The sequence below is a fragment of the Lethenteron reissneri genome, chromosome 31 (genome assembly GCF_015708825.2).
Source record: "Lethenteron reissneri isolate LAM-NWPU_2019-01 chromosome 31, ASM1570882v1, whole genome shotgun sequence".
Classification (NCBI taxonomy): domain Eukaryota; kingdom Metazoa; phylum Chordata; class Hyperoartia; order Petromyzontiformes; family Petromyzontidae; genus Lethenteron; species Lethenteron reissneri.
The window spans coordinates 3,372,171-3,384,254 of NC_083809.1; the positions used below are offsets into that span (position 1 = coordinate 3,372,171).

Here is a 12,084-nt window from a genome sequence, read left to right on the forward strand (position 1 = left end):
AACTTGAATGTATGTACGTTGAACTTCTTTCGCGCCGTACGTAGCCAATCAGACGTCGGTTTTCTCCAACGTGAAGCGAGTAGAGGTATCCGACAGGATATGTGTCTGAAGTTCGTGTTATCCCGTTGTGTCGTTCCTCTCGGCATTCTGTTTTCAACAAAAAAAAAACACTCAAATAAGGAATTGACCAAATATCCCAAAGCGGGGGCACATCTCCTGAGTCTGGAGAATCTGTGAGGCTTACCTTACAAAAAAAATCTTACGACAACGATGATGATGATTATTATTTTGACTGTGTATGCGATCATTTATGGCTGGTCATGTGTTTATCGCAGGAATATGAAGAGAATGGGAACAATATTGTCAAGTCATCTCTGCGGAAGAACGATTTGGTGGACTGGTCTTCTTGTCTAAGGTGCACAATGCAAAACATGAACACGCAAAGTCTCCGAAAGAAAATGTACACAATCCCAACATTGGGCAAACGCATTCCAGCAACGATCCAGACATTTGCACTGTCAGTCTAATTATTTAAATTTCCTTGGATTTATATTTCACTTAATCTTCATTTCAGTGTCTTTGATGTCTACGCTGTTGTGTTTGTCTTGCTCTGAAATGTTTTGATTCAATGTTTGATCTGGTTTTTTTTGTGTGATATACAATTGCATAATTCATAATTCATGGTTGCTTTTGTTTTGGCCCAAGACTGCCTTGAGGCAGACACTTTCTGTCTCAATCGGCTCCCCAAGTGCCATAGTTTATTCTCTTATAGTTCATGATAGTTGATAGCTCTTTATCAGTCCGCTGAAGGGTGAAAAGGCCTCCCCCATACCTTGTCAGTCATGAGGGTCATTTCACCACGCTAAACCATCCCGGTCAGTGCGGGTTGGCCAAGAGGATGTCCAGAACTAATTCATGTCTCACCATGGATGTTAGCCATGGGTGGGAATCGAACTCGGGTCACTGGATTTAGAGCACAGTGCACTAACCGCTGTGCTGCCGCTCCTCACCCCCCCCCCACCCCATTATTAGGTTATGCAGGAATAGATCAGGTGTACGTACGTATGGAGTTTCGCGAGCAATTTCATCCATAAAATAAAAAGCCTATGAACTTCTTCCACGGACCGTACGTTGCCAAGCCGTGCTAATCGGAGGTGCACTTAAATTCCTCAGCAACTCGGACAGCCTTGCATCAAATGTCATCTCGTCCAGTCCATTGCCCTTGCTGCTGTGTAGCCCAGGGGACCCCATTGGCAGCTGTCTCTGTGCGGCACAGGTTCAGCGGAGCACTGGCCTGAAAATGGGCATCATTGCAATGTTATTATTACTTCTAAATATTGCTGCTGTGATATCTAGCCTCGTGCAGTTTTTCTCTCTTCTCTTTTCAATATCTTGCACCCTTTCTCCACCCCTCTCCGACCAACCTGAAGTGACTTTTGCAAAGTGATTCGCGTTCCGAGCGAAGGAGGACCTCTGGGCATTCACATCGTTCACTTTGGGACCAAATTACGGAGGTGAGAGAACGTCACCTTCCTAGAATCTTCGTGCAATGTAAATAGATAATGTTTTGTTTAAGTTTGGCCGTGACAGCCTCCCACACACACACCCCTGAGTCCCAATCTCACGGCGTTGTTTGTTCACTGACACAAGAATGAAAATGGCCTTAGAACCTAGTTTTTTTTATTTGTGAAGATAATAAAACACTGTTTTCATGTTGCACTCGGAATGAAGAGACGGCATCATCAATTGGATGAATTGTTACTGTGTGGAGTCATGGTTCGGCTCGATCAACTTTTCTCGTGTTGAATTTCACACCTCTAGTGGCTGGCGGGGGTCGCGTAAAAAGCCCATTATATACAACATGTACACATACAAATTAAACCACTCTTGCACGCGCACACACACACACATCATTCGATGGACAATGTATCTTGAGCACAGTAATCGACATTTTTTTGTCGCAAACTCGCGTTTTTTTCTTTCTCCGTCTGTCATCGCCACTTTTGACCCCTGACCCCCAGGAGCTTGGGGCTGCTCGTGAGGGGGGTGGATGAGCAGGGGAGAGCGGCCCACCACTGCTGGTTTGAAAAGGGCGACTGCATTGTCACCATCAATGGGAACAACCTCCTTGACAAGACGTTCGACCAGTACGTTATTCCACGGCCGTTCCTCCCAAATTCCCCCAAACGGCCTATAAAGAGAGGTGGTTTCAAGTGGTAAACCTGCATATATGGAGCACTGTGGAGTGGGACGTGGAGGTGATGTCCCAGGGATGAGCAGAGAATGAGAACCAGGAAGGCTGACCTCACACGAGTGGGGAAATGTTAGGAAGAAGGGAAAATTATATGTTACTGCTGTTAGGCACTCCACTGCTGAATGAAGAACTCCGCATACCATGTTGGTTATGGCGTTTGTTTTACCAAGCTTCACCATGCTCAGCAGTGAAGGTGGGCGTGGGGAACCCTGGACCGGTTCAGATATCACTCACCAACGATATTATCCATGGCCAGGCATTAGAACTCGGGACACCGGATTCAGAGCGTAATGTGCAGTAATGCGCAAACCACAATGCTACTGCTTTGCCCCATTAAGACATCAATCAAGTTTTATTTGCAGCTCGGCGTTTTGTGGATGTAATTTGCGTTCAGCTCTTCGATGTGACAGTGATGTTGATGGCTACGATGATGATGATGAGCACCACAATAATGGTGCTGCTGATGATGATAACGCTGATCAGGGTGATGGCTGGTTGCTCCTTGACGATCATTCTTTCTCTGACGATACAGGTCACAGCAGATCTTCATGCAGGCGATGCGGGTCGGGGTGATGGTCATTCACGTGGTGCCTGCACAGCAATTGGAGAGCTACCAAAGAGCCCTGGAGTTGATTGACCCAGAGACGGACACCCCGAACGGCGGCCTTGGATCCATGAGCCCAACATCTCGCTTCTCTCCCATGGATTCTCGCTTTGACTTTGGGTAAGATATACACACCTTCACGACTTTTTGTTCTATTACCGCAAAAGGCCGTCTGCTTGGAGTTTAAGTTGATTTGCTTAACCATGTTAGAACTCAACGAAACCACGATCGATTTATTCACAAGTCACCTCGGGGTCCTTAAAATGACAAAGCAGTAAAGTCAATTGACATTTATTTTTATCGAGGCAATGTGTGGGCCCGATTCATCGTGTTGTGGCGCACGTACACACACCAGTCAACGAAAGCCGAATCGGTTATGAAAAGCATAGGGATAGAAAGATGGGCAACGGGCTCGCTGCCCCAAACCATATGGGGTTTCCACCTTATGGAAAGGTGGAAAATACAAATTAAATATAATACAGCAATGAAGGAAATCGGAGCAGAGACAACTTCATTGCAGGAGAGGAATCACAATGCTGCATGAACGTGAATCGGCATCAAAGTAAAGACGTTTCATGCAGTTTCTTCTTCAAGAGCCTTGTGTCCTCACGACTTGTTGGGTGCGCTCGTTTGCTTCTGCTCTTGCTGCGTCGATGCCATCTCCGAATTCCGGTCTGTCCTGCACCCCTTCTACTCTGATCTGTCTTCACTCCCCCTTGCTCTGCCCTTTGATGCTGCTTGCACAGCTGACGCGTGGTCTGCAAAGACCGTCGAGAACGCTTTTGTTTCTTTTGAAACCGGACAGCACACTATATATATTTATATTTTCAACATCAATGCAACAGTGAACGGAAGCGGAGTTGTAAGCGTCCACAGGCAGAAGCGCACGCGAGGGGGTTCAGATGTCCTCTGGCCGGGGTCTGCAGTGTGACGAGTGAAGAGAAGGAAAGGAGAGAGAGGGAGCAGAATAAGAGGGGGAGTGAATGAGGAGGAAGAAAAGGATGGGAGTCGTGAGATGTTAACTAGCTCACCTGGAAAACAGGAGGTCGTGGGTTCGATTCCAACTCTGATGCCCGTATATTTGGAGTTTGCATGTCTCTCTCCCAGCGGTCACGTGGATTTTTCTCCGGGTCCTCCGGTTTTTCGCTCCACATTTAGAAACACACCTTTCGAGTATTTGGCTGCTATAAATTTCCACACGATAAGCCGCTTCGTTGAGCTAAAATTTGTGATGGCCGGGCCGCTTCTGCAAAAGAGCTACATAGCTCAATGGGGCCTTATCCGGTGAAATAAAAATAGTTCACCTCGGTTTAGAACGACGCGATATAAAATGAAAGTAACACATTTTTCATTATTACCACCCGGGCCTGCCTTGCTTGGAATTGCAGAGTGTCGGGCGGTGGAGGTGGGGCCAAAGCGGGGGCCACCGAGACGTGGGGAGGGGGCGAGCCTCCCGGGTCCCCCAAGGGCCACGCGTCGCCCGGCGGCATCGTGTCCGGCCTGCGCAAGCTGTCGACGCCCACCGGCCTCGGCTGCCTCTCGCGCAAGCTCAGCAAAAAAGCCTCCATCCGGCTCAAGAAGGGTCAGTCCCCATTGCACTTGAAGCAGGCCTTGTAGCGTTGGGTGGAGTTGGAGGGAGGAGGGGAGGGGGTTTGAGCAATCTCCCCCCACCCCCCTTACTTGAACCCCCCCCACCCCCACCACTTCTAAATTCCTTTAATCAAGTAAAAATTCTTGGCCAAAATGTCATTATTGTTGTTTCATTCCGTCTCTGTAATTGAGTGCGTGACTTGTCGAGCAGCTGTGGCATTGCGGGTTTTTTGTTGTCGTTGTAACTTAACGATGTGTCCAACAGCTGCCTTCTCTGCCAAAGTGTGTTTGTGGCTTACCAAATAACCTCCTGAATTATACACTCTAACAGAGAGTGGCTTTCAGTTGAGAGGTTTTAGAAAATGCATGAATTATTGTTGTGATTATTTTGCTCATTGTATATATGTCTTTTTTACTCAATTATGCCCAACGTTTGGTTTTCCGTGACACAGTCTGGGATTTTTCAACTGTGGGTAAGTGTTACGCAGCGATCGGGAACTAGGCTTTCAGCCTATTGTGTAGGCCTTAGCGCTGCTAGCGATTTAGGCTCTGCTTGTCGTGATAACACTGACCTTGTCTTTATGCAGTTGTTGTTAAACAAACTTAGTTCTTTCGGCTTAAAATGTACAAAGCCCTTGTCCCTAGTTACATGTTTTTTTTTCATAAATAGTGAATCCTGTTGAACGTTCACCGCTTTCTGCTTAAATTTGAGATAACACGTGACTTTCAAAGAATATTTGTGATGTTCATGTTGATAATTTCCACTTGAACTTACAGCCTCTTGTCAATCGATTGCCGAATGAAGGCCTCATCATGCACTTTTGGACATGGTGTTTTATTTTACTATACTTCACCATGCTGGTCTGTGTGGCTTGGTGATGGGGGAGGGGGGGAATGCCCAGGACTGGTTCAGATATCACTTAGTTGTGGCCACGAATCGCACTCAAGTGCCGGGGTGCATGGCGCAGTGTGCTCACGACTGTGCTAACACTCGACCCATTCAAATTGATTTAGGTTGTATCACAACAATATTCCTGGTGCAACTTTGATATTATTGTATCTTGTATAACTGAACTCTTTTTATAAGGCATTTAAAGGCGAATGGTTAAATACAAGTAAATATTTAGCAACACGCACAGTTAAAGTGGCAAGAAAAAAATCAATGCACATCCAAAAATCCCCAAAATTTCATAAGCAGGGTCTTTTAATCTTTCTGCCATTACCGATGGCATTGCTGAAATTCTCCGGTTCGTGCGAAGCTCATGAGTGTCGTTTGTGGCAATGAATGCTGTGGTGTTCCCAGGGCCTGAAGGGCTAGGCTTCACCATCGCCACAAAGGAAGGCCCGATCGGCGAGCACAACCCCCTCTACGTGAAGAGCGTCCTCCCCCGAGGAGCCGCCGTGGCGGACGGGCGGATGAAGCCGGGCGATCAGCTGCTGGAGGTCGGTGTGGCCACCTGTGTATGGACGAGAGTTTGTGGCCAGGCATGGTGCTGGCCACACGTATGTATGCATGCTGAACTTCTTTCGCGCTATACGTAGCCAACCGTGCTAATCGGGGGTGTGCGTCATAGCCTCGTGCGTTGTGCTGACTTAAATTTGGCGCTCACTAACAGAGCTTGCCATAAAAAGTCTGTGTAAGGCTACATGGGAGATCTGTGTGTGTGTGTGTGGGGAGCAGGTGATGCAGTGGCTTGTACGCGCACTGACTATTGAACCCGTTGATCGGCGTTCGGTTCTCGACCACAGCCAACATCGTTGTCGAGTGATATATGAACCATATTTGAGGCTTCCCTAGGTCAACTCAGCCTTGAATTAGAAAACTGAATGCGGTGCTTATAAAACATACACACTGGAGAAGCAATTTCGGTGGCCAGGCATGGTGTTGGTCACATCATCCCCTCATTTGTATGTATGTTGAACTTCTTCCGCGCCATACATAGCCAACCATGCTCATCGGAGGTGCAGGGGAACGGGGAACAAACTAAAAAACGAAAAGCAATCGCGGCCTTAACAGATGCTCTCTAACAGCACTCGCCCCTACAGCCTGTACGGTGATCTTTATCACTGCAGATAAGAGGAGTTCTGTGCATTTATTTAACTGTCCACATGCACCAAGGAGATGGGGAGCTATGAAATGAGATTGTACGCCAGCGCTCGTTGAATTGTCACTTTGCAGGACTGTGCGATATCGCAGCGGAGTGATCCTAGGCTGGTTGTGATGATGTGATATTCAATTATGGCGGGTGACGGTACTGAGAATGGCCTGTGGACATGGGACTGGAGACAATGTCAAAACGCACACAACCACTGCCCCAAAAACCTTCAGGCCATGCTTACACCCCCATATGAAAGATGGCGTGCCACCCGATTATGCACAACCCTGCCAAGCTAAACCCTTGCCTCCCACCCCAGTTGCCAGGACATGCTCCCTGGAGAGAAGCTCCCCTCTGCTGTCACATGGTCAGCGAAATCACCGATTCATGTTCTGCAGCCCTTCAAATTCCGAGTACATGGACATGATCATCTAACTTCACCGCATACCTTGTTGGACCGAGTCGTTGAGTTGCAGTGAACCAGTGGTTATGCTGATTAGATGTGCTGTCTAATATGGCTGTTATTCGCAATTGAACCCAAACATTTTAAAATAAAAAAGTAACTTTTTTGGTAAACCGCGCACGGTATGCGCAGATTTCCCAGGCTTAACGACAGCGGAATCTCAATCGTGAAAGCCCAGAGGGAGACATTACGCTCGTTTATGGTAATTGAGAATCTAAACATGACCCAGACGCCTAATGACAAGTGGGCTTTGATAATCCTCTCGGCTTGCTTGCATGCTTATCGCAATGCTCGGATAAAATATGGTTTCATTAATGAAATTGTTAAAGCTCATTAGAAATAAACATTTGTTGTACATCTTGCCATTCATCTTTCAATTCAGTTAATGATTTTACTATACACAGTAGCAAAATTACATTAATGTTGCACAAGTGCATGGAAATGAAAATAATAATGTAACAATATATTGCAGCCCCTTTACAATTTCACCGCTGGATGAAGGCTTCCTCACACCGTGTCGGTCATGGGGTTTGCTTGACCATACTTTACCACTTTGGTCAGTGCAGCTTGGTGCATGTGGGGGGGGGGGTTCCCAAGACTGGGATGGATATTACTCACCAGGTGATGTAAGCTGTTTGCCAGGAATCGAACTGAGGTAGCAGGGTGTTTTAGCGTGGTGTGCTGATCATTGCTCCTCAGCTCCCCACTGCTCTTCCCCCACACACTTACATCTGTCTATGAGACCCTCTGCCTGAGTTCTAAGACTGGTGGAAAGTCCACGTTCCTATGCCAGGGACAATTCTTTCCATCGAGCAACCAATGGTGACTTCCCACCAAGCGGTGCAGCCTCAGTGGAGGGGGGGGGGGCGGGATGATATGCAATTTACTCACCCCAGAGAGGAGAGGATGGTGGTTGCTAATAACAATGATGTTTCTTCTTGGTTCTTTTGGTAAAGTCACGTAGAAGGAAAATAATAAAAATAAAACCATAATCAAATAATTCTCACGACGTTTCGGCCACAACGCAAGCAGCCGGCTGCTTGCTTCTTGGTTCTTTCGGTAAAGTCACGTAGAAGGGAAATAATAAAATAATAAAAATAACACATAATTAAATAATTCTCACGACGTTTCGGCCACAACACGTTAATATTTTATTACCTCCCTTCTACGTGACTTTACCGAAAGAACCAAGAAGATGAATCCCTGCAGTCACGAAGGCTAAGTTGAACCTTGCCAGGATCCTAACTCCTAATCGGGAACCCTTCTTGCTATACCAAGTGCGTTATGATCCAGTCTTTACAGTACATATACAAAAAATGTAAGTAAATTATAAAGTTCAGTGGAACAAACAATTGAAGTGATCCGTGCTTCCTACTGTAGCGTGCCTATTGTCATTGCCGCCGTCTGCGCTCGATTTGCATTGTTGAACGCTTGTCGTCAGGTTTGGTATTTTTAACCGGAGACGTTTTTTTCCTCTCCGGAGCGAGAACTCGCGGCTCGTTAGAAGCGCCCGGCCTCGAAAGGGAGCGGCGTAAACGCAGACCTCGTCCGCGAGACGCAGCGCGAGTGACCACGTGATTATTCTCCCTCTCTCTCTCTCTCCCCATGTCCCCAAAAACACAAAACACGCAGAAACTGTGTCTCTGTGACACTTGACCTCTTGAGGTCACCCGTGCCATTGTTTGTGTTCAGTGAAAGGATGCCTGGCGCGAGAGACGAGCTCCCTCCTATTTTTGTTGTCTTTTTTTCCTTCCCCCGCCGCTTCCCGCTTGTGCTGGACTCACGCCTCCCCCCCCCTGCCGCTCCCTCTGCCCCCCCCTCTGCCCCCCCTCTGCCCCCCCCTCTGCCCCCCCCCCCCCCGCGCTCCCCCGCCCCACCTGGGTGCGTAGGTTAACGGGCAGGAGGTTGCAGGAAAGAGTCAGGAGGAGGTGGTTTCCTTGCTGAGGGCCACGCGACTCGGTGGCGCCGTGACCCTGTCCTTGCGACGGCAAGAGGACGCTTTCCTGCCGCGGCCCATCGTACGTGGCGGCTTGCTCGCCGACTCGCTCACTCAATCACTCGCTCGCTCGCTCACTAATGCGCTTGTGCACTGACTGAACACACTCGCTAAAGTAGTTGTTCACTCCTGAACACACCCGCTAACTCACTCGTGCACTCACTCGCTCACTCACTCGCTCACTAATGCGCTTGTGCACTGACTGAACACACTCACTAAAGTAGTTGTTCACTCCTGAACACACCCACTAACTCACTCGTGCACTCGCTAACACTCACTCACAAACTCGTGCATTCGCTCACTCAGCAACCCATTTGCTCACTCACTCGGTTATTCAAGAATATATTTGGTTAAACACTCACTGACTAACTCACCAAATTGTTGATGCTTTCACTCCATATATTCACTTATACTCAGAATAAACAAAATCTGCTCATGATACCAAGAATGTTCAAACCAGTCCAGACATCGCTTGCTTAAGTTGTAAAGGCCAGTAGGCACATATAAAAATATACACGCATTGTATGCGGGGGTACGGAGCAGGGGAGGGTTTAAATTATTTTGCTTACCAAGTAGCAGCTCCCTTCACTCATTTATCACGTTCTCAGCAACATAATTCACTTGCTGTCTCGCCCACTCCTCCTTCCATTTGTCTTGTGGCACAAGGTGTCTTGCAATGCCCTATAATTTAGATTTATGGCGAGTGTAATTACAAGCAGTGTCATGATGCATGGTACAAAAATAACCCATGACCGGCACAGCATGCGCAGGCCTTCGGCCAGCGTTGCATTGACAAAGGGCTGAACATTAATAATAATGTTTAGTTTTATCGCTGAGGAACCACAGACAAGTCGGAAGGCAGCATCAAGGCGATGAGCCGGCACCACCAATAATTTCCCAAGCTCTACGATCCTCTACATATGATTTTTATTTCAGCCAATGATCGAGCGTTTATACATGGGGGAGAAAGCTATCAGAATCTTTATTTACGCTGGAGGAAGCCGATGAGCTATGAAGCTCTTTCTAAAAAAATTCACAGATGTCCGGTCGGGGCACGGAGGGGAGGGGGGGGTCAGAAAGTTACAACAACAATCCGCGAGCATCCTGAGAAACAACCCACGCGTGTCAGGGGGCAACACACGGTCCGATACAGAAGGGACAGATAATATTAGTCCACACTTGGCTATTTACCATCTCCTGGTACCTCGACGCCTACGGGAAGGAAGTTTCGCAACATCTGTGCTTGCGATCCTCCAACTGTCGCCGCCACGATGCCAGATTAGAGGCGTGCATAGTCACGTCGGAATTCGCTAGGCGCGCGGCCGACACGCATTACAAGCGAGTATAGTCCAGTGTTAAGATTCTGTGTGAAGCAATGGGAGGTTGGGGGGGGAATAGTTGGATTAAGGTCGGTGCGGAGGAGGGTGACTGGAGAGTGAAGGTTTTTTTTATCCCGTAGGAGCTCTGGACGTGTCACATTGGGCATGAAAAGTTCACCGTAATTTGTATTATTGTCAAGGCCGTAAGTTTATAACCATGTGGAAAATGTGTCCTCAGTCAAAATGGAGGAATTCTCAATGCTGGATTTATTAAAAAGTCAATAGGAAAGTCACACGTGGCAATAACTCTCGGTTCAGTCAGTACAGATTAAAACTGTGAGTCACTGTGAGATGTTTTAAAAAGTTGAGTGATTTTAAAAAAATAAAGAACGTGTTGAATAGCATTATAAGCTAATCCTACCCATGCAATTATAATGATTGATTCAAGTTTGAGAAGTTAAGGGCATTTTGCTTAAAATTCATTTCCCTTAAATAGACGATTGGGGTGGAGTGGTGGCACAGTGGTTAGCACGTTGTGCTATGGATCTCTTACCCTGAGTTTGAATCCCGGCCACAGATAAAGCCAGTGGTGAGTGACATCTGAACCGATGTTAGGCTTCCCACTCCTTTCAACTTTCCGCACTAACCACCAGGATCAAGTACGGTCAGACAACCACCATAACAATCACGGCGCAAGGACGCCTTCTCTAGTAGCGTACAGCATTCCCTCGTTATCCACGAGGGATACCTTATGCAGATCTCGTGAATAGCAAATCTTGCCTACGAATTACCTTAAATAAATACTGTAAATAATACAGCTCACCACTTTTCTCTCTCATCACTTTATTTCTCATCACTTTGTTTCTCATCACATTCTCTCTCATCACTTTATTTCTCTCTCTCAATGCAGTCGCGTAGAGTTCCAGATGCGATTCGCGGATAGCCAAAGTCGCGGAGAGCAAGTTTGTGAATAACGAGGGAATACTGCATCGCCGTGGGGCCGTATATGACTTTATTATTAGCTTTAAAAAAAGGATTTACTCAAATAGAGAAAAGGTCTATTTAAGCAGTGTTGCTATGAAAGCGCTCGATACAAGTCAAAACAAGATGGCCGCTAGCACTTTGCGCTATCTCTCGGCATCGGAGAGGACGTGCCGGTAAAATTAAACGCTTCCTGCCACCCTCGGTCACTCCGGGATTCGCCAGGCGCACAGACGCCCTGACAACTCCTTATCACTGTGACCGCTCCGATTTTATTTTAAAAGAGTGAGAGAGCGAACTCCCCCCCCCCGCCTCCCACTGCCCCCCCCCCCTTCTCTTCCCGCTGTGGTTCTCAAAACTCTGTCGCGAAATTCCAGTTGAGCCCGTTAGACAAATCCACTGCGAAGGATTTGTAAATTATGACCCACGTGTTTTCAATCCTGAACGTAGCATTAGAGCCCATTTAGCCGCAGTGTTTACAGTGGCGCGGAATGCCTCGTCTGTTTTGTTTTGGTTCCCATGTCCTTGTTTACAAACATTTTTCGTTCCCTCCCTCAACCTCAAGAGTAGCTTTGCGCTGCGTTGCTGCTCTTGACTCCGTACGTCACTCGTGTTTTCTTGCATCGGAGGACACAGGTGAACGTCCTATAAAGGTCACGGGTCAGCGTACGATTTTACTGGGGTGTAGGTAATGGCAATACTAGAGCAGCACTTCGGCAAAGCTGCAGCACCTGGTGTGGGGGAGGTCAATGGCAGCTGTCGAACGGAGAGGCTGATCATC

At 47.4% G+C, this 12,084-nt stretch overlaps 1 protein-coding gene across 4 annotated transcripts in view; it reads left to right on the forward strand.

Moving 5' to 3' along the window:
- Positions 1-12,084, forward strand: part of LOC133349680 (partitioning defective 3 homolog) — a 101,448-nt gene that overhangs the window by 58,346 nt on the left and 31,018 nt on the right. For all 4 annotated transcript variants that reach the window (XM_061563323.1, XM_061563324.1, XM_061563325.1 and 1 more), the window contains 7 exons: positions 336-415; positions 1,431-1,514; positions 2,022-2,147; positions 2,787-2,978; positions 4,247-4,440; positions 5,752-5,891; positions 8,897-9,025. In XM_061563323.1, the coding sequence (XP_061419307.1) occupies positions 336-415; positions 1,431-1,514; positions 2,022-2,147; positions 2,787-2,978; positions 4,247-4,440; positions 5,752-5,891; positions 8,897-9,025 (945 nt within the window). The remainder of the gene's footprint in view (positions 1-335; positions 416-1,430; positions 1,515-2,021; positions 2,148-2,786; positions 2,979-4,246; positions 4,441-5,751; positions 5,892-8,896; positions 9,026-12,084) is intronic.